Consider the following 21842-nt stretch of genomic DNA (forward strand, 5'->3'; position numbering starts at 1 on the left):
TGTGGAGCCACCTCCCACCACCACCACCATCAGGGGCTGTAGAGACGTGCCAGCAGCCAGCCGCTTTCGGGAGCGGTGTGGGGCCCTGGGCTGCAGTTCCTAAAGCCCCTGCATTAATCTGGCTCTGAGTGCAGGGGACAGGAATATATGACTTCTTGAGATCCCTCTTCTACAATTCTATGATAACCCCATGTTAAGAGAAATATTTATAAACAAATAAAAAAAGTCTCATTTGGGCAAGTGTTGGAATTCTTCCAAGAACTGGGCTGATTGTTTTGAGCACTCTCTGGTGAGGCAAGGCAGCAGCAAAATCCTGTTCATGGAGGACTTTAACCAGACCTCTCTTCACATTGGCCCTGAGATGGAGGTTTGTGAAAACCCTATGCTTAGGATGCTTTCCACAGATTCTTTCCATTCCAAAGTTATGCTCCCATCGCAAGTTACAATTGCATTGGTTCTACATTCTTTAATTAGTGCTAATTGTTTTTAAGATGACTATACTTACCTATTTCTGTATCGATAGCTTTGGCTTTCACTCTCAGTTCTCACTGGGCGTACCAGTGAGAAAAATGTATATTTGTTTTCAATTTGCTTCAGTTTGTGTTAACATTGTTCTTGTTTTAGGAACTACATTCCAGTTTTCAGAGTAGCAGCCGTGTTAGTCTGTATCCGCAAAAAGAACAGGAGTACTTGTGGCACCTTAGAGACTAACAAATTTATTAGAGCATAAGCTTTCGTGGGCTACAACCCACTTCTTCGGATGCATATTGAGTGAAACATATCGAGGAGATATATATACACACATACAGAGAGCATGAACAGGTGGGAGTTGTCTTACCAACTCTGAGAGGCCAATTAAGTAAGAGAAAAAAAAACTTTTGAAGTGATAATCAAGGTAGCCAAGTACAGACAGTTAGATAAGAAGCAAGTGTGAGAATACTTACAAGGGGAGATAGATTCAATGTTTGTAATGGCTCAGCCATTCCCAATCCCTATTTAGCCCTGAGTTGATTGTGTCTAGTTTGCATATCAATTCCAGCTCAGCAGTCTCTCGTTGGAGTCTGTTTTTGAAGTTTTTCTGTTTTAAGATAGCCACCCGCAGGTCTGTCATAGAATGGCCAGACAGGTTAAAGTGTTCTCCCACTGGTTTTTGAGTATTATGATTCCTGATGTCAGATTTGTGTCCATTAATTCTTTTGCGTAGAGACTGTCCGGTTTGGCCAATGTACATGGCAGAGGGGCATTGCTGGCACATGATGGCATATATCACATTGGTAGATGTGCAGGTGAACGAGCCCCTGATGGTATGGCTGATGTGATTAGGCCCTATGATGGTGTCACTTGAATAGATATGTGGACAGAGTTGGCATCGGGCTTTGTTACAAGGATAGGTTCCTGGGTCAGTGTTTTTGTTCAGTGATGTGTGGTTGCTGGTGAGTATTTGCTTTAGGTTGGGGGGTTGTCTGTAAGCAAGGACAGGTCTGTCTCCCAAGATCTGTGAGAGTAAAGGATCATCATCTTCCTTTCCAAATGCAAGCAGATGGACATCATACCAAAAGGACTAAAGGTAAAAAATCCATTACAATCTACATATCACACAGACTATGCTGAGAGACTGTGTCACACACTGTCAAAGAAACTGCGAAACCACCTGATCAGCATCCTATACAACAAACAGGGAAAGATTAAGAATGAGCTCTCAAAACTGGATACTCTCATAAGAAACCAACCTTCCACACAAACTTCCTCATGGATAGACTTTACAAAAACTCGACAAGCCATTTACAAGACAAACTTTGCCTCTCTACAAAGGAAAAAGGACACTAAACTATCTAAACTGCTACATGCCACAAGGAGCCACAACAGTAGTTCCCTTAACCCACCCAGCAATATTGTTAACCTTTCCAGCTATACTCTTAGCCCAGCAGAAGAGTCTGTCCTATCTCGGGGCCTCTCCTTTTGTCCCTCCAGACCCACGAACATGATACAGTTCTGCGGTGACCTAGAATCCTACTTTCGACGTCTCCGACTCAAAGAATATTTCCAACATACCTCTGAACAGCATACTAACCCACAGAATCCCCCCTACCAGCACTACAAAAAAAAAAAAAAGGATTCTGCGTGGACTCCTCCGGACGGTCGTAACAACAGACTGGATTTCTACATAGATTGCTTTCGTCAACGTGCAAAGGCTGAAATTGTGGATAAGCAACATCACTTGCCCCATAACCTCAGCCATGCTGAACACAACGCCATCTACAGCCTCAGAAACAACCCTGACATCATTATCAAAAAGGCTGACAAAGGAGGTGCTGTCGTCATTATGAATAAATTGGAATATGACCAAGAGGCTGCTAGACAGCTCTCTAACACCACATTCTACCAGCCATTATCCTCTGATCCCACTGAGGATTACCTAAAGAAACTACACCATCTGCTAAAAAAACTCCCTGACAAAGCACAGGAACAAATCTGTACAGATACATGCCTAGAACCCCGACCAGGGACATTCTATTTGCTACCCAAGATCCATAAACCTGGAAATCCTGGACGCCCCATCATCTCAGGCATTGGCACCCTAACATCAGGCTTGTCTGGTTATGTGGACTCTCTCCTCAGACCCTACGCTACCAGCACTCCCAGCTATCTTCGAGATACTACTGACTTCCTGAGGAAACTACAATCCATCGGTGATCTTCCAGAAAACACCATCCTGGCCACTATGGACGTAGAAGCCCTCTACACCAATATTCCACACAAAGATGGACTACAAGCTATCAGGAACAGTATCCCCGATAATGTCACAGCTAACCTGGTGGCTGAACTCTGTGACTTTGTCCTCACCCACAACTATTTCACATTTGGGGACAATATATACCTTCAAGTCAGCGGCACTGCTATGGGTACCCGCATGGCCCCACAGTATGCCAACATTTTTATGGCGGACTTAGAACAACGCTTCCTTAGCTCTCGTCCCCTAACGCCCCTACTCTACTTGCGCTACATTGATGACATCTTCATCATCTGGACCCATGGAAAAGAAGCCCTTGAGGAATTCCACCATGATTTCAATAATTTCCATCCTACCATCAACCTCAGCCTAGATCAATCCACACAAGCGGTCCATTTCCTGGACACTACTGTGCTAATAAGCGATGGTCACATAAATACCACCCTGTACCGGAAACCTACTGACCGCTACACTTACCTACATGCCTCCAGCTTCCATCCAGGACACACCACACGATCCATTGTCTACAGCCAAGCTCTAAGATATAACCGCATTTGCTCCAATCCCTCAGATAGAGACAAGCACCTACAAGATCTCTATCAAGCATTCTTAAAACTACAATACCCACCTGCTGAAGTGAAAAAACAGATTGACAGAGCCAGACGAGTACCCAGAAGTCACCTCCTACAAGACAGGGCCAACAAAGAAAATAACAGAACACCACTAGCTGTCACCTTCAGCCCCCAACTAAAACCTCTCCAGCGCATCATTAGAGATCTACAACCTATCCTGAAAGATGATCCTTTACTCTCACAGATCTTGGGAGACAGACCTGTCCTTGCTTACAGACAACCCCCCAACCTAAAGCAAATACTCACCAGCAACCACACATCACTGAACAAAAACACTGACCCAGGAACCTATCCTTGTAACAAAGCCCGATGCCAACTCTGTCCACATATCTATTCAAGTGACACCATCATAGGGCCTAATCACATCAGCCATACCATCAGGGGCTCGTTCACCTGCACATCTACCAATGTGATATATGCCATCATGTGCCAGCAATGCCCCTCTGCCATGTACATTGGCCAAACCGGACAGTCTCTACGCAAAAGAATTAATGGACACAAATCTGACATCAGGAATCATAATACTCAAAAACCAGTGGGAGAACACTTTAACCTGTCTGGCCATTCTATGGCAGACCTGCGGGTGGCTATCTTAAAACAGAAAAACTTCAAAAACAGACTCCAACGAGAGACTGCTGAGCTGGAATTGATATGCAAACTAGACACAATCAACTCAGGGCTAAATAGGGATTGGGAATGGCTGAGCCATTACAAACATTGAATCTATCTCCCCTTGTAAGTATTCTCACACTTGCTTCTTATCTAACTGTCTGTACTTGGCTACCTTGATTATCACTTCAAAAGTTTTTTTTTCTCTTACTTAATTGGCCTCTCAGAGTTGGTAAGACAACTCCCACCTGTTCATGCTCTCTGTATGTGTGTATATATATCTCCTCGATATGTTTCACTCAATATGCATCCGAAGAAGTGGGTTGTAGCCCACGAAAGCTTATGCTCTAATAAATTTGTTAGTCTCTAAGGTGCCACAAGTACTCCTGTTCTTTTTACATTCCAGTTGTTACAGCACTGAAAAGATGAGTTTTGTTAATTCTGTAACTAGTACATGCCAGTTTAAAAGGTGCTTAGCTACTGGAAAAGATGCTCGGATACCTCTGCGATGAGCATAGCACAGAGATAGTAAATGCACAGACTTGCTGCAGGAAACTCTCTCTGAAACATTCAGGTTCTTCCAGCAACTACACCACCTTCTCTCTCCTTTCCTTCAACCCCATCACTCCACTCTTTCACCGTTCTGTTAGTCCTTTCCAGTCCCCAACCTCCCACCCTTCACTTCCTACACTGCATAGTGCCTCCGAGTCTAAGCACATGTTCTTACCTCATTATGAAGGTGTTCTCTCCCCCACCAGTTCTGCCATGTGCCTGGCTAACTACTAGCTGTGTTTTCCTCCCATTGGACACTCCTGGAGTTGGGATGGGAGAAGAGGAGAAAGGAAATCATCAGGTAAGAAATTTACAATTCTGCTAGCAACATCTCCTACAATTCTGATAAAAATGGGCTATTCCCCCCAGTCTGTAGTTTCCAGAGCATTGACCTTCCGGGGCAAACCCAGATGTGGCTTCTGGCTAAGCAGGATGCCATGGCCTTGACTGGAAATCTCATTGCATCCATTGTGCCATCTGCCCCAAAGGCTGTTGCTAGGTAAATTTTCTTAAGTGTAGACCAGAAATCTGGAAGATCTTTATCCTTCATGGCCTTACGGTCGTCCTGCCAGGACATTGGGACACTTGTGCAATACGTAGCTGCTAGGGGCAAGGCTGTCCGAAAAAGCCTCCAAGTCCCTTCTGAGGGTGGCTTCCCTTCAGTTGCATCTTTGGGAAAGATGTCCATGGAGCATCAATATTTGGTATAACTGTGATGGGATTTTTTGTGTCTCAATTTGTACTATCTAAGTGGTGTCAGATTTTTCCCATTTCTGAGTCTGATCACATTCTCAAAGGATGGGGGCAGCAGAATTACCATCTCAGGCAAGGATTTAGAAGGCTGATATTTGCTTTTAGGCTTGTCCTTGTGTGCCTGTTCAGGTTGGATCTGGATTGTGGATGCAACCCTTTTGCACACGATTTCAAAAATTTCAATGGGGGGGGGGGGGGGGGGGGGGGAACCTTTGCTGCATTTCCACCCACCCATGCTCTGCTCAGAGCCTGAATCAGAGAGCTCTCCTTCCTTAGTGGAGGGAGGAAGGGGTTGAGCCCAAGGATGAACACCTTGGGGGGAGAGGGGGAGACTTTTTGGATTTTTTTTTAGCAATTTTGACCTACTTAGTGGGCACTGCCACCCAGCTGTGGCCAGGGTGTGGTCTCTTGCACTTTGTTTTATGCAGCACCTTCAGCCTTCTGGATGAGTCTCCCTCAATGTCCTTCCCTTCAGAGTCCCACTCCCCCTGCCCTGGGGGATAGGGTCTCATTACTAGAGTTGATTTGATTTGGGAAGAAGGGGAGCTGAATATGAATCCTGCTTCTCCCCAGGGAATTTAGGATCCATTTTAGTACTTATGGGAGGGGGACGTGGTGCCCTTTAAGGGTTGTGTCTTTCTGGTCCTGTACTGTCCTAGGACTTACCCCCTAGCCTGGCTAGCGGAAGTCCTCCTCATCTATGGACTGATCTATATGCTTTGCTTTGCAGCTCCTGCTCGGGCTTTTCTGTGTTGGAGTCATGACTTCTTGGGGGCTGGGGGAGACCCAACAGGCCTGTCTGACTCCGAGCCCCATGCTCTAGCAGTGTCAGGACCTGCTGCCTGAGAATAGGAAGGGCACACATTGCCCTCCCAGCTGTTTTGTGGCTCCAACACGAGGAGCAAAGTGAACCACTACTTAGGAGGCAGTTCTGGCAGCAAGCTAGAGGGCAGGGGCATGGCTAGCACGGGCTGTACTACAGGTTCGAACTGCCTGCAGAAACTGCAGACAGGAGCGGAATAGCCTAGATGTATCAGAATTGTGGGAGACATTGTGCTGCAGAAATACATTCCAGAATGGAGATGATTGTTACGAAAACCCCATCCAAGAAGAACAAGCCTTTTTCTTGCCAATCCAGAGTTGCTTCTTGACCACTACTTGATTATCAAGGAGCAGAAATTAATCTAGCAAAGCCGATGCTACACCGCTGCTTGTCCGCTATCCACCATAGATGCCATCCTAAGCAGGTTCTAAGCAAACTCCTCTAAGAGTTTCTCCTCTTCCTGACAACATTGCAAAGTTCTGTCTCCTCTGGGCAGAGCAGCTGCCAGCTAGGATTTTCAAATAGCTACTTCCATTGCTGCCGGCAGTGCCCTTCTTTTATGGCTTTAGGGAAACGTATCACTACCACACCTCACAAGGGTCGCATATTGAAAGGAGAAGGAACAAGACTGATCCTTGTGAGACTCCAGTCTTTTTAAGAGCAGCTGTCCCTCACCACTCTGGCATTTATTTGAAAGGAGCAGTCGGAGCCAATCTGGTTCTTTGACATCCACTTCCACCAAGACTTCTATGTAGGTCAGCAGGATCCTGTGATTGACTAGAAAGAGCACTGAGGTTTGATCAAAAGGTTATCATCTGCCTTTCTTATTGCAACTGCCTGTGCTGTGTGCAGTCGCCTGTGCTGTGTCCTGAATGCAGCCCATCAGGCCATGTCAAAAACGGTTTTCAGTTTTGGAGCCCCGTTTCCATTCTTCGTAGATCTGGTGATTTTTCCAGTAACTTCTACAATGAGCTAGGTGCTTTCCAAACAGAAGGCACAATCCCTACCTTATGGAGATCACAATCTGAAGACAGACAAGATATCAAGTAGGAAGTACAATATGAGCACTGGTTATATGAACAAGAACATTTTAAAATATGAGAAGCGTGCATATTCTAAATTACACATGCTTAGATTTAGGAGATGTACACTTCACTAATGCATTTCATAGCTACGAATAGGCCGTCAAATTGGAAGCAATCAAAATAAATTCCTCAAGTATATCTTTCTAGACGTGCTTTCTAACATGGCATGCATATTATTTGTTAAATGGAGATTTCTTCCAGTGAAACAGTGCTTTATTAAAATGCACGTAACGAGATAAAATCTTGAATATTCAAGTACCCGGAATTAGGTTATATTCAAGCAGTGTTGCCTTTACTGGAACAAATTTTGTACTTCAGATAAAAACAAACATTTGGTCTGGGTGGAGTAAAGTGAAAATTTATTTCACAATACTTTAACTCAAAACCCAGCTGCACTAAAACCTCAGTATACATTGTGGAAAAAAACCTGACACCACAACTAAGTTTGAAAGATCAAAGGTTAAAACATGCCATATTGAACCCACAGTTTAGAACTATTATGTGATAGTCAGATCAATCCCAGAAAACGTCAGGCCCTCTCAATATGGAGTTGTTGGATACTTGAAAATAAGAGGCTTAGGGCTGGTCTACACTTGGGGGGGGGGGGGGGGGGGAGAATTGATCTAAGATACGCAACTTCAGCTACGAGAATAGCGTAGCTGAAGTCGATGCATCTTAGATTGAATTAAAATTACTTACTTTGCGTCCTTGCGGCGCGCCGCAGCTCCCCTGTCAACTTTGCTTCCGCCTCTCGCCGAGCTGGAGTTCAGCAGTCGACGGGAGAGCGATCGGGGATCAATTTATCGATCCGGCGGATAGTGTAGATGTACCCTTAGTAAGGTATATTATGTATACATAATATCGATTCTGTTATATGAATTAACCTAAGATTACTCTTTTCTTCTTACACGTGAAAAGGTGCTCAGCTGCTACTGTCATGGGTGATCTTATAAACACCTGTATGTTCAGAAGTTAAGGCACAATGACTACGTAACATCCACAGGCGGTGCCCTTGGGTGAGTCAGAAATTGACCCCAGATGTCCTCAGTTTTAGTCCAGTGTCTTAACTGCAAGACACCATTAAAAACTTCCATCATGCGCCACATTATTTGCATTACAGTGGCACTTAGGGTATATGGCTCCATAACCCACAGCACTGAGCCTCCCAGCCTGGATCAACAGACTTGGTCTTGCAGGGCTTGCACTGGTGCTTTGAAAGTACCAGTGCAGACAGTGCTTTGAAGCTGCAGCCTGGGCTGCTGCTCAGGCTTTGAACCCCAATCTGCAGCCTGAGCTGCAACTTCAAAGCACTGTCTGTTTATACAGGTATTTTTAGAGCACAAGTGCAAGCCCAAGTCAGTCAACTCATGCTGGGAGACTCGCTTGCCATGGGCTGTGTAGACGTATCCCGAGAAGTTCCAATAAGAACTAGGGACTCCCCTTTGAACAAGGCGCCATAGAAAGCTATAGCAAGAGAATCCCTGCTGAAAAGCGTTTACAATATAAATAGACAACATATACAAAGGGAGGGGACCAGAGGCACGGAGATAAAGCTGTGTTGCCAGTGCTTACAAATTAGATTGCGAGTCTCAGGATATTGGATGTTTTTCTTGAAGTTACTGGAATCATGTACGTATGTGGAAGTCTAAGCTTTCATTTAAGCTCCACAGGTCCCCTGATAAGTATTTGTAGGTTCCTTGTACACTGGATGGGAGGATGTGCCAAAAAAAATGACACTAATCAGGGTTACTGTAGTGTTCAAAATGAAGTGAGCAATAGTTTGTCAAAGCTGGAAGGAACAAAAACATAAATGTACAGCGTATGACCTTAGCATTGGGTCACATAGCTTATCCAAGTTTCAGACTATTCGTAAGTGTAATTTATGTGATGGCAAAAACATTGTGTCTTTCACCCAGAGAGTCACTCTTCTCTAGAAAAAGAACCTCTGATCTAGTACTTATGATCCAATTTGTATTTTCCACAAAAAGTGACTTCCCCTTTTATTTACAGTTTGGAAAGTTTTCATTGTTAAATGTAGACTAAAAAGAAATCTGGAAGTTCTAAGCAGATGATACAAAACATGGTTAAGTGTGACAGTTGGTCCAATAAAAGATATTACTTCAGATTTACCTTAAACTCCGTCTAATACGTATCTAGCTAATCTCACATAGTGAGAATTCTCTTGCCATTAATTCTGGTTTCCTTGAATTTAGTTCTCCCCTTCAACACAATACAGAAAATAGTAATTTTGCTTTTGAACTCATTTTGAATGTTGCATTACTTTATTTTCTCCCAAAAGGGGAGATAAGGCAGAAAACTCTAAAATGAATTAGAGCAAACTTGGGCCAGTGTGTATGTTGAGACTGAAATGACTTATCTTCCATAAGATAATTCACTAAGTAGAGTGGTTGTGGGATATGGCCGCTGTCAAACATTAATAAAAACCACCATCATGAGAATTAGAACTTTTATTAGTGTATTCACATATTAGGCAAATGCAACACGCATGAAGCTTATTTCTTAGGTTCACAAGTTCTACCAATACATTAGTCTACTGGTAAAACTACCACAAACTGGTAAATGCATTTCCAATTTTTAAAAATTGCCTGGCCCACTTTTTCAAGGCTTAATTTTTGGTATTGCTTATATGCCCTATTTATTATGGCATAAAAATATCCATCACTATCTTCGATTCAGTCAACTGATTAAAAGCTGTAACACTGGCCACATTTTGTTCTCAAAGCTAAGTAATCACTAGCTGTACTTACAAAGTACAGTACTAGTGTAATGAATGAAAGAATGGGGGGAGGGGGGTGGAGAAAAACAGACAAAGGCAATCCTGCTACTGCCACAATAACAAAAGAATGACAGACAGCTAGATCACAAGATTGTTAGTAAGATGTATATTTTTCAAGTCAGAATAACCCTTCTATACAGTTTCCCAACCCTTCCCCAACCCAGACTTATTTGTAGAATATAATTCAGAATATTTTTAGTATGGTGCAGATGTAGTGTCCAAGGGTTCACAATAACATGCACTGTATTAAAGAACCTAAAAATCCTCCTTTGCTGGTCATACCTCAGCAACCACTATCCTAGAGGTTTTGCAGAAGCACCTACTTTTACAAGGCTCATTATTTCATAATGAATGCATATGATCTGGTATGTAACTAAGCCATACAAAGCCACTCAGATCAAGGAGTTTACATTCCATCACTAAATATGTTAAAAAGCTGCATCTATTTAAAACCTACATGGAAAAGTCTAGTTTATCCCTGGGGGAAGCTGTTTAAAGGTATTTGGGTTCAAAAATGAAACTCAAGATTTAAGTGACATCTATTTAAAATATAGGTGTAAGGGGTAAGCCAATAGCTTGTAGGTTTACATAAGTCTATTCAATGCTACTATAAGTTTTCATTTCATGAAAGAAAGTATTTGCTCTTAATGATTTGAAGTACAAAAAAAAGTCACAAACGCCTCAGTGCCGGCAGTGTCAGTGCATCTATTGCCGGCAACAGATGCATTACTTTGGATGGGGAGGGGGAGAAGTAGGTCCTAGTGTGATGGGTAGACTCAGAATTTACAATATAAATTCATTTTGGGCCCCATTAACTATACAAAGTATTTAAGATTTCAGAGATGAAACTCAGGCATTTCTTTCCCTTCCAAAGAAGGGATTTTCAAGAAGGCAGCAAAAAGTTAAGCTTTTTTCTACAAGGAAAGTCGGTTTTCCCCCCTTCCCCCCCCCCCTTTTTTTTAAAGGACAACTTTAAAACCTGCATATATAAAAAATATAAAAAGAATATAGGATTAGAGAGAACTTGGAATTTTATCAGAAGTTTGCCCAAAATTAAAAAGAGCACACATCTGTTTATGGGTACTAAAAATGTAGAACAGCACAATACTGTGATATTGGAGATCATGATACATTACCTGTACATATACGCAACTATTCATGTTATTGATAAACCTTTAGGACACTCAATTATACACCCAATGAAAACACCATTAAGAGTCTTTAGAACTGTCCCTTCCTCCTTCAGAAGGTGTTTCTATACACTAAATTTTCATCTAGTATCAGAGTACAGGAAACAGAATCCACAAGGTGCTTTAATTGATGAGACCTCAAGTGCTGTTTTTTTTTTGTTTTTTGTTTTTTAAAAACCTTTTTGAATAGTAAACAGTTCATGGGAACCACACACAAATACTAAGACAGACGAGCTGTTATATTAAGTCTGTTGACTGGACTTGATATTTAGCCCACTGGTAACAGAAGAAGGTGTTTTACGACATGCTGGAGCAGCGTACTGAAGGAGAGCCCATCTGAGTCAATACTTTGTCCAACCATTGTAGAGGACCATTCAGATGCAGTTCAATCCAGCAAGGAGTGCTTGTTACTGTTTGCCGTCTGGAGAAGAAAGAGGAGAAAAGAAGTTACCAAAAGACTTTGGAAGCCTGTATGGGTGTGTTTCAAAAAAAACAAAAAAAAAACAAAAAAATGAGAGAGGACTCAAGCACTACAAAAATGAAACTTCTTTGCAAATATGTACAAGATACACCTGTACCTTAGGGGTTCATATTAATCTCCACATACACCAAGATTAAACTGGCTTTGTGGCTTTTGTTCCAACTGTCACATTAAAAAGAGATCAGCTTTACTTGTATATAGATTTATTTTTAAAACCAGACTGTCCACCCTACAAACTCAACCTGATACCCATATTTGAGTCAAGCTGATATTTAACTTCTCAAACTCACTAATATTAAAAAGTCCTGAAGGTGACATTAAGCACACAGGAAAAAGCTTAAGTAACCCCTTTGCCTTCAAGGGGTTTGCACAGGTAGTTGACTGGAACTCGACAAAACTATTTTATTATTTATGCACAAGGAATAGAACAACAGAGCCAATACAGCTAAGTAGTAGTAATACTCAACAGAGGGTCCTGTGGCACCTTTAAGACTAACCGAAGTATTGGAGCATAAGCTTTCACAAGATCTTGCGTCTGATGAAGTGGGCATTCACCCACGAAAGCTTATGCTCCAATACTTCGGTTAGTCTTAAAGGTGCCACAGGACCCTCTGTTGCTTTTTACAGATTCAGACTAACACGGCTACCCCTCTGATACTTAGTAGTAATACTGTAACCAAAAGGAAGTGTCAGATCTGCTGATTATAAAAGTTGCTGCAGAGAAAAATTTAAGGAAGCTGTGCTAGATTTTGTCAGAAACAAGTGCATCATAACTGAGCGTGTGGTTACACAGGTTAAGTGTTATCTTACAGAAACACCAAACATCACCCCTGCTGATTTCCTGTAACTTCTCTGTGGTGTATTTTAATTTCCTCAAACAACTTCAAAATTTTATACTTATATAATAGACTAGGGTAATGTGCATTTTTCCACATGGCAAGCTTTTTATTTATGGCACTCTGTTGCTGAGGCTTCATTAAATTTTTAAAGTAATAATCTCAACCCCCAACAGTCCTATTTTAGAGACCTGCTATTCAAAAGAGGTTCTCTCAAGTAATTTCTTAAGAGAAAAAGGTGGTGTCCAAGTACAGGATGTACTATACCTGAGCAGTTATTTCACTTCACAGGTCTGTAGGAGATCAGGCCTTGAGTGGGTGGGGGCCAGACTCACAGGGAAATCCACAAGAGTTTTCCTGACCTAGGACTGCAGGATTAGGTCCACTGTTGCTAAGTAGTTTTATAGATTTTTTCCCCTGGTATTTATAGCTGCATTATGACTCCTCATTTTGAGTGTAAGGTAACAGAGCCAGCAGTTAAGCAAGCAATCCTGATGCCTTCTACTTTTGTCACCAGGACCACCACTACCAGTTTACAACATGCTTTTTTCTAACTTTATTTGTATAAATAAGAGGAAGTGTAAAGGCAGAAAAAACGTTATTAGACCAGCATCCCAATGGACCAAGGTGATATTTATTGTGATTTTACATTCTGTAGAAGAAATGAGGCAGTGTCCACCCTCAATCAGAGTGCATTCTGGACTACTTCGCCATCTTGACACTATATACTTATGCCAGAACAAAATGTTCCTGGCATAAAAATCTCCTCTCTCATCTCAAGGAAATACAATCCATTTAGTCCGAAGTCCTCTTTAAAACAGAACAGAAGTTCCATGTAGCCCATTACTAGATCTCCTCAACTGGACTACCTTTCTTCAAATAAAAAAGGTACTAAAATTGGACAGCGAGTTCATGTGTTCTAACCTGGACCCTATAATTGCTTCTTTGGATTCATGCAACACATACAAACCATCATGTCAAGCAAAGAAAGTAAACATTTTGTCTACCAAAACAGCCAGACCTACTACCAGACGGAAATGCGTTAATGCAAGCTTTTGATGTTGGGTTAGGCACAGATTCATCCTTGACCTTCCCAGGGATGTAATTTTGGAAGTTTCACAAGGCTGATAAATTCTACTTAATTTCATCATCTTACATTTAGGCACCTCAGACCACTTACCTGAATCAAGATTATCCTGTATAGCTGTAAATATCCTCCTGCCTTAACTACACCACTTAGTGTCATCTACAAGTTTCATAATTTAAGTATTACAGACAACCCCAAGAGACTTCTCCAAGACCAATCATTTACATACAATCCTGTTTTTACTTTTACCTACAAATAGTCCTAACTCACCTTTGTTAACTATCCCATAAAAAACTGGCAATGGCTTAAATTTGCTACTAGACAACATAGATTAGCCAGTTATCTTGCCTAGAAGTGTTTATTATCCATAAGCCACCAAGAATTTAACATCCTCTGTCAAACATACAGATGCAGAGAAACTAGATTAGCATCCTTTCCTTTTCAGTAAGGAATAGTTACTTAGCCACTCTATCAATAGCTCCACTGGATCTTGCAGACCCAACTTTTATTAGCCATCTAAAATTACACACACACACACACACACACACACACCCCTTACCACTGCAACCTTCTGCACACCCTTCTCTCTTTATGAAGCTCTGTGTTGCTTCAAGTTTTGGCGCTCTGTAGTTTGAACACTATTTTTAATCTCATTTAGCTATACTGATTTTAATGTTGTATTTAATTTTGCTTTAATGTACACATAATCCCTTTGAGCCAACTCCCAGCTCTAAACTTAGGCCAGTTTTCCCTCTAGTTTACCTCTTGCTAACAGAAGCACTTCCAGTTTATTCCATGACTTAAATTCCTCATTTTATCTCAGATCCCGATCTGAAACTTGGGACGGATCCATTTTTAAACCCAAACGATGACAAAGCATCAGTAGAACCTAGGCAGCATTAAATATACACCTTCAAAGCCTGAAATAATTCCATTTTACAGTAATTACATATTGTAGAGATGCTTCATATATCAATTCCCTATTCTTTCTGTGGAAAACTTCAGACATTTGAGTTTTTGGTTTTTTTTTAAATTAATCACACACCTCTCCCCCCAGGCACAAAGTAATCCAAATTTTTCTGTAGAACTTCTCAGCTCATATAAATCAGATGCTGTTTGTCCTGAATTCCCATATTGTAAAGAACCCTTTCCTCTATAGATTTAATTTGCCGTAATAGAGAACATAACTGGAATAAATTCAACAATGAATAAAAAGGAAAAAATTTTCCATTCATAAAACTCTTCTTACAGTTTTACTACACAAACACATACAAAGTTATCATATTCCTGCATAGTTAAGTTTTCCACAATGAGTTCCAAACTCTTTCCCATCTCCCAAACGTGCGTTCTCTAGCTGTTTTATTCTTTATAATACACTTATTGAAAAAGTCATTCCAAATTTATTCCTTGGTTACCATCATTTGAAACCAACATCGCATCTTAAGCAGCTCATTACACTCCATATGGAGCAGCACTGAGACACAATGGCTTTATGTAGATCTTACAAAAGGCAAGTAATCACAGCACAAACTTCAAAGTCACTAGATGGTGGACAGTGGTTCCACCACAGTAAGCAAGATCAGATGTAAGAAGTTAACTCTAATTTCTAGAACACCACACTTTTAGCAGAAAAGCTAGTTTCCTGCAATGCGAGACAAATTAACATATTGATCCATAAGGGTTTGAGAACACACTCACTCCCATGGAAAAGACAGTTTGACAGAGCCAGAAGAGTACCCAGAAGCCACCTACTACAGGACAGGCCCAACAAAGAAAATAACAGAACGCCACTAGCCGCCACCTTCAGCCCCCAACTGAAACCTCTCCAGCGCATCATCAAAGATCTACAACCTATCCTGAAAGATGATCCCTCACTCTCACAGATCTTGGGAGACAGACCAGTCCTCGCTTACAGACAGCCTCCCAACCTTAAGCAAATACTCACCAGCAACTGCACACCATACAACAAAAACACTAACCCAGGAACCTATCCTTGCAACAAAGCCCGATGCCAGCTCTGTCCACATATCTATTCAAGTGACACCATCATAGGACCTAACCACGTCAGCCACACCATCAGGGGCTCGTTCACCTGCACATCTACCAACGTGATATATGTCATCATGTGCCAGCAATGCCCCTCTGCCATGTACATTGGCCAAACTGGACAGTCTCTACGCAAAAGAATAAATGGACACAAATCTGACATCAGGAATCATAAGATTCAAAAACCAGTGGGAGAACACTTCAACCTCTCTAATCACTCAGTGACAGACTTGAAGGTGTCAGTTTTGCAACAAAAAAAACTTCAAAAACAGACTCCAAAGAGAGACTGCTGAACTCGAATTAATATGCAAATTAGACACAATTAACTTAGGCCTAAACAGAGATTGGGAATGGTTGGGTCATTACACTAATTGAATTCCCCCCCCCCCCATGTTAAGTTCTCCTCACACCTTCTATGGGTCATCTCGATTATCACTTCAAAGTTTTTTCTTCTACTGCTACTGATAGCTCATCTCAATTGATTTGCCTCTTACAATTGGTATACGTACTTCCACCTTTTCATGTTCTCTGTGTGTATAAATATCTTCTGTCTGTGTTTTCCACTCTATGCATCTGAAGAAGTGAGCTGCAGCCCACGAAAGCTTATGCTGAAATAAATTTGTTAGTCTCTAAGGTGCCACAAGTACTCCTGTTCTTTTTACCTTTTCTGTAACTGGTTTTCTTTGAGATGTGTTGCTCATGTCTATTCCACAATAGGTGTGCGTGCTCGCCACGTGCACTGGTGCCGGAAGTTTTTCCCCTAGCAGTACCCGTAGGGAAGCACCCTAGCAACCCCTGGAGTGGCACCTCCATGGCGCGGTATAAGTGGCGCTGCGCGCTCCCCTCACCCTCAGTTCCTTCTTGCCAGACAACTCCGACAGAGGGGAAGGAGAGCGGGATGTGGAATAGACATGAGCAACACATCTCGAAGAACACCAGTTACGGAAAAGGTAACTGTCTTTTCTTCTTCAAGTTACACTGGTCTACAATTTTTGAGAAGTCGTCTGCTTCAGAGATAAAACGTGCTATTTATTATGTGTTTTGATGTGCTGAATTCAAGTATGACAATTAAAACAACTGATTGGCTACTGTTTCTAAGATATTTAAGTTTTTACATTTTATCTCTATGTATATTGTGTAGATCGTAGAGTTTGAATCATAAATTGTAAACTTAGGTCTTTTCATGTGTTTATGGTTGCTTTACATGATAATATTTCACCTGTCCTGTTTATGGAAGACTTTAAAAATCAGCAAAAGGGTTATATAAATAAAATTTATTATGAAACAAAAGGCAAAAAACTATTCTGTGCATAGTTTAGTCCTATTCAGTGTCTACTCGGCACTTCTTGGCTTGTCTCTTGTATTCATTAAATGGAGCATCTCTTGTCACTGTCCAGCAATAGTCTGCAAGCATTGATGGGCTCCATTTGCCCTGATAGCGTTTCTCCATTGTTGCAATGTCCTGGTGAAATCGCTCGCCGTGCTCGTCGCTCACTGCTCCGCAGTTCGGTGGAAAAAAATCTAGATGAGAGTGCACAAAATTTATCTTTAGTGACATGTTGCAACCAAGGCTTTTGTATGCCTTGAGGAGGTTTTCCACCAACAACCTGTAGTTGTCTGCCTTGTTGTTTCCGAGAAAATTGATTGCCACTAACTGGAAGGCTTTCCATGCCATCTTTTCCTTGCCACACAGTGCATGGTCAAATGCATCATCTCGAAGAAGTTCACGAATCTGAGGACCAACAAAGACACCTTCCTTTATCTTAGCTTCACTTAACCTTGGAAATTTTCCACACAGGTACTTGAAAGCTGCTTGTGTTTTGTCAATGGCCTTGACAAAGTTCTTCATCAGACCCAGCTTGATGTGTAAGGGTGGTAACAAAATCTTCCTTGATTCAACAAGTGGTGGATGCTGAACACTTTTCCTCCCAGGCTCCAATGACTGTCGGAGTGGCCAATCTTTCTTGATGTAGTGGGAATCTCTTGCATGACTATCCCATTCGCAGAGAAAACAGCAGTACTTTGTGTATCCAGTCTGCAGACCAAGCAAGAGAGCAACAACCTTCAAATCGCCACAAAGCTGCCGCTGATGTTGGTCATAGTTTATGCACCTCAAAAGTTGTTTCATGTTGTCATAGGTTTCCTTCATATGGACTGCATGACCAACTGGAATTGATGGCAAAACATTGCCATTATGCAGTAAAACAGCTTTAAGACTCGTCTTCGATGAATCAATGAACAGTCTCCACTCATCTGGATCGTGAACGATGTTGAGGGCTGCCATCACACCATCGATGTTGTTGCAGGCTACAAGATCACCTTCCATGAAGAAGAATGGGACAAGATCCTTTTGACGGTCACGGAACATGGAAACCCTAACATCACCTGCCAGAAGATTCCACTGCTGTAGTCTGGAGCCCAACAGCTCTGCCTTACTCTTGGGTAGTTCCAAATCCCTGACAAGGTCACTCAGTTCACCTTGTGTTAGGAGGTCTGGTTCAGAGGAGGAGGATGGGAGAAAATGTGGGTCCTGTGACATTGATGGTTCAGGACCAGAAGTTTCATCCTCTTCCTCGTCTGACTCAAGTGAGAATGATTCTGGTGCATCAGGAACCGGCAGTCCTTCTCCATGGGGTACTGGGCGTATAGCTGATGGAATGTTTGGATAATGCACAGTCCACTTTTTCTTCTTTGACACACCTTTCCCAACTGGAGGCACCATGCAGAAGTAACAATTGCTGGTATGATCTCTTGGCTCTCTCCAAATCATTGGCACTGCAAAAGGCAAAAATTTCCTTTTCCTGATCAACCACTGGCGAAGATTTGTTGCACAAGTGTTGCAGCATATGTGTGGGGCCCACCTCTTGTCCTGATCTCCAATTTTGCAGCCAAAATAAAGGTGATAGGCTTTTTTAACCATAGTGGTTATACTGCGCTTTTGTGATGCAAAAGTCACTTCACCACAAACATAGCAGAAGTTATCTGCACTGTTCACACAAGTACGAGGCATCTCTGCTCACTTTGGCTAAACAGAAATGTGTCCCTTTGCAAAATCAAACACTGACAAATAAGAGAGCACGACACTGTATGATTTCTAGAGCTGATATAGGGCAATTTGTTCAGCAGAGTGATGTAAGCTTCGTTATGATTGCATCATCCATGACTTCTAGGAATAACATGATGCAATTCATATCATGTATGACGCAATACCAGCTTCAGATTGCATCATTCATTGTTTTGCCTAAAAAGCAAGACTGTCCAAACCCAGTCATAGATTTATTCATAGATCCAGTCAAAGATTATTTTAGTCATTTCTGGTTTAAATTGAGATCCCTTCCCTTTATAACTCACTTATCCTCCGCCATTCCCAAGTCAAGGGTCGTATATACTGACCCAATAGCATATCTTGAAAACTAGAGCCAATCAACAATTTTAAGCATCATTTTCGTTCTCAGTGACCCAGAATTAATAAAGTTTGACTACATTTATTTCAGAAGCATTTTGGCTGTAGAGCAGTGTTATTGCTCATGTGTATTCCACAATAGGTGATTCCAAGCTATATCTGTTGGAGGTGGGAAGGAGTTCACAAACTCTCGGGAGGGAGAACGGCCCTGCCAAACCCAGCATCCTCCCTGGACTGGGAGACAATCGCATAATGCGAGGTGAACGTGTGAATTGAAGACCACGTGGCAGCCCTACAAATGTCCTGAATGGGGACATGGGCCAAAAAGGCAGCTGCTGAGGCCTGCGCCTAGTAGAATGCACCTTCACAATTGGTGGCGGAGGGATTCCCACCAGGTCATAACAGGTACGGATGCACGAGGTGGTCCAGTTGGAGAGCCACTGAGTGAAGATCAGCTGACCTTTCATGCGCTCGGCCGAGGCGATGAACAGTTGCGAGGACTTTCTGAACGGCTTAGTCCGCTCCAGGTAAAAAGCCAGAGTCCGTCTCACATCCAGGGTGTGGAGGTGGCGCTCCTCACTGGACGCTTGGGGCAGAGGACTGGCAGAAAAATGTCCTGACCCATTTGATAGGTGGAGACCACCTTCGGGAGGAACGAAGGGTGTGGGCGGAGCTGGACCTTATCTTTATGAACACCATGTATGGGGGCTTGGAGGTCAGGGCCCTGAGTTCCGAGACCCGCCTAGCCAACATGATCGCAACCAGGAAGGCCACCTTCCACAAGAGGTGTGACCAGGAGCACATGGCTAGCGGCTCAAACAGGGGCGCCGTGAGACGGGCCAACACCAGGTTTAGGTCCCACTGTGGGACTCGGGGCCTAACATATGGGAAGAGACGATCCAACCCCTCAAGGAATCGGTCATAGCATGGGAGACTACCATGTGACCCTGCACCGGCAGACGGAAGGCCGATATGGCCGCCAGGTGCGCCTTGACTGATGAGGGCACCAGGCCCTGCACTCTAAGGTGAAGGAGATCGCCCCGATCCAGCTTATTCTGGACTGCCACTGGGGAAACGCCCCGCTCATCCGCCCATCTGGAAAACCAAGACCACTTTGCCAAGTAGGCTCGGCAAGTGGAGGGCCACCTGCTTTCTAGGAGGACGCACTGAACCCCTTCCAAGCACGTCCTTTCCTCCCTACCTAACCATTGAGCAGCCACGTCGTAGGTGGTGGACAGCCGCTAGGTTGGGGTGGAGGAGGCTGCCCTGGTCCTGGGAGAGCAGGTCCAGGTGGGACGGCAACGGCCACAGCGGGGCGACCACCAGGCCCGTGAGGGTCCCGTACCAATGCTGCCTGGGCCATGCCGGGGCAAATCAGAAGGATCTGGGCCTTGTCCGTCTTTATCTTTTCCAGGACCTTGTTGATCAGCGGGAATGGGGGAAAGGCATAGAGAAACTGGCTTGACCAGGACAGGAGGAAGGCATCGGAGATAGCGCCCCGTCCCAGCCCTCCCCAGAGCAGAACCGGGGACAGCGACAGTTCTGCCGAGTCGCGAACAGGTCCACCCAAGGAGTTCCCCACACTTGGCAAAGTCTGCACCACCTCTGGGTGGAGAGAAGTCCCTGCTCAAGAGATCCACCCGCGTGTTCTGGGCGCCCAGCAGATGGAAGGTCTGTAGGCAGATGCTGTGGGCTATACAGAAGTCCCACAGCCTGAGGGCTTCGCGGCAGAGGATCAGGCCCCGCTTTGCCTGTTGATGTAGAACATCGAGGCTGTGTTGTCCGTTGAGGACCCTGCCCACCCAGCCCTCCAGGTGCGAGCAGAAGGCCATGCACACCAGCCGTACCGCCCTGAGCTCCTTGAAGTTTATGTGGAGGGTCAGATCCTGAGCCGACCACAGACTTTGGGTCTGAACATTCCCCACATGGGCCCCGCATCCCAGGTCCAAAGCGTCGGACACCAGTTCCAGCGACGGGGCCCTGCCCCCGAATGGGATCCCTTGGAGCATGTTTCTCCGGGAGGACCACCACTGTAGGGAGATGATCACTGGCTCTGTCACCGTGAGGACTTTGTCTATCCTGTCCCTGGCCTGGGAGAACCCCGAGGCCAACCAGAGCTGGAGGGGCCTCATCCTGAGTCTGGCGTGACGGACCACATACGTACACACCGACATGTGACCCAAGAGCTGAAGGCATGCTCTGGCTGTTGTCACAGGAAACCTTGTCGATGAGCCCCTTCAGGGTCTCAAACCTGTCCGGTGGGAGGGAGGCTCTGGACGACGAGGTGTCCAGGACCGCGCAGATAAACTCTATGCGTTGTACCGGGACTAAAGTGGACTTGGAGTTGTTTACCAATAGGCCCAAAGTGGTGCATGTGTACAGAAGGAGTGCCACGTGATCCCGCACCTGCGACCGGGAGCTGCCCTTGACCAACCAGTCATCCAGATGGGGAAGATCTGGACTCCCTGGCGCCTGAGGTAGGTCGCCACCACCAACGTACATTTCATGAATACCCTGGGGGCAGTGGATAGGCCAAACAGGAGGACCGTATATTGGTAGTGTTCCTGCCCCACCGTGAAATGGAGGAAGCGTCTGTGGTCCTCGAATATATGAATGTGGAAGTACGCGTCCTGCAGATCGAGGGCAGCGTACCAGTCCCTGGAATCCAGGGAGGGGATGATGGAGGCCAGGGAGACCATGCAGAACTTGAGCTTCACTATGTACTGGTTCAGGCCTCACAGGTCCACGATGGACCTGAGCCCCCCTTTGGCCTTCGGGATAAGGAAATAGCACCCCATGCCTTTGATCTCCCCCAGT

The 21842-nt window shown here is 43.9% G+C and overlaps 1 protein-coding gene across 3 annotated transcripts in view; it reads right to left on the bottom strand.

Annotated features, from left to right (window-relative positions):
* Positions 1 to 9635: 9635 nt before the first annotated feature.
* The window catches only part of SMAD2 (SMAD family member 2), a 75859-nt gene continuing 63652 nt past the window's right edge, over positions 9636 to 21842 (bottom strand). For all 3 annotated transcript variants that reach the window (XM_026649311.1, XM_026649312.1, XM_026649310.1), the window contains one exon: positions 9636 to 11593. In XM_026649311.1, the coding sequence (XP_026505096.1) occupies positions 11470 to 11593 (124 nt within the window). In that variant the 3' untranslated portion in view covers positions 9636 to 11469. The remainder of the gene's footprint in view (positions 11594 to 21842) is intronic.

The sequence above is a fragment of the Terrapene carolina genome, unplaced genomic scaffold (assembly GCF_002925995.2).
Source record: "Terrapene carolina triunguis isolate 2854851 unplaced genomic scaffold, T_m_triunguis-2.0 Scaffold69, whole genome shotgun sequence".
NCBI lineage: Eukaryota > Metazoa > Chordata > Testudines > Emydidae > Terrapene > Terrapene triunguis.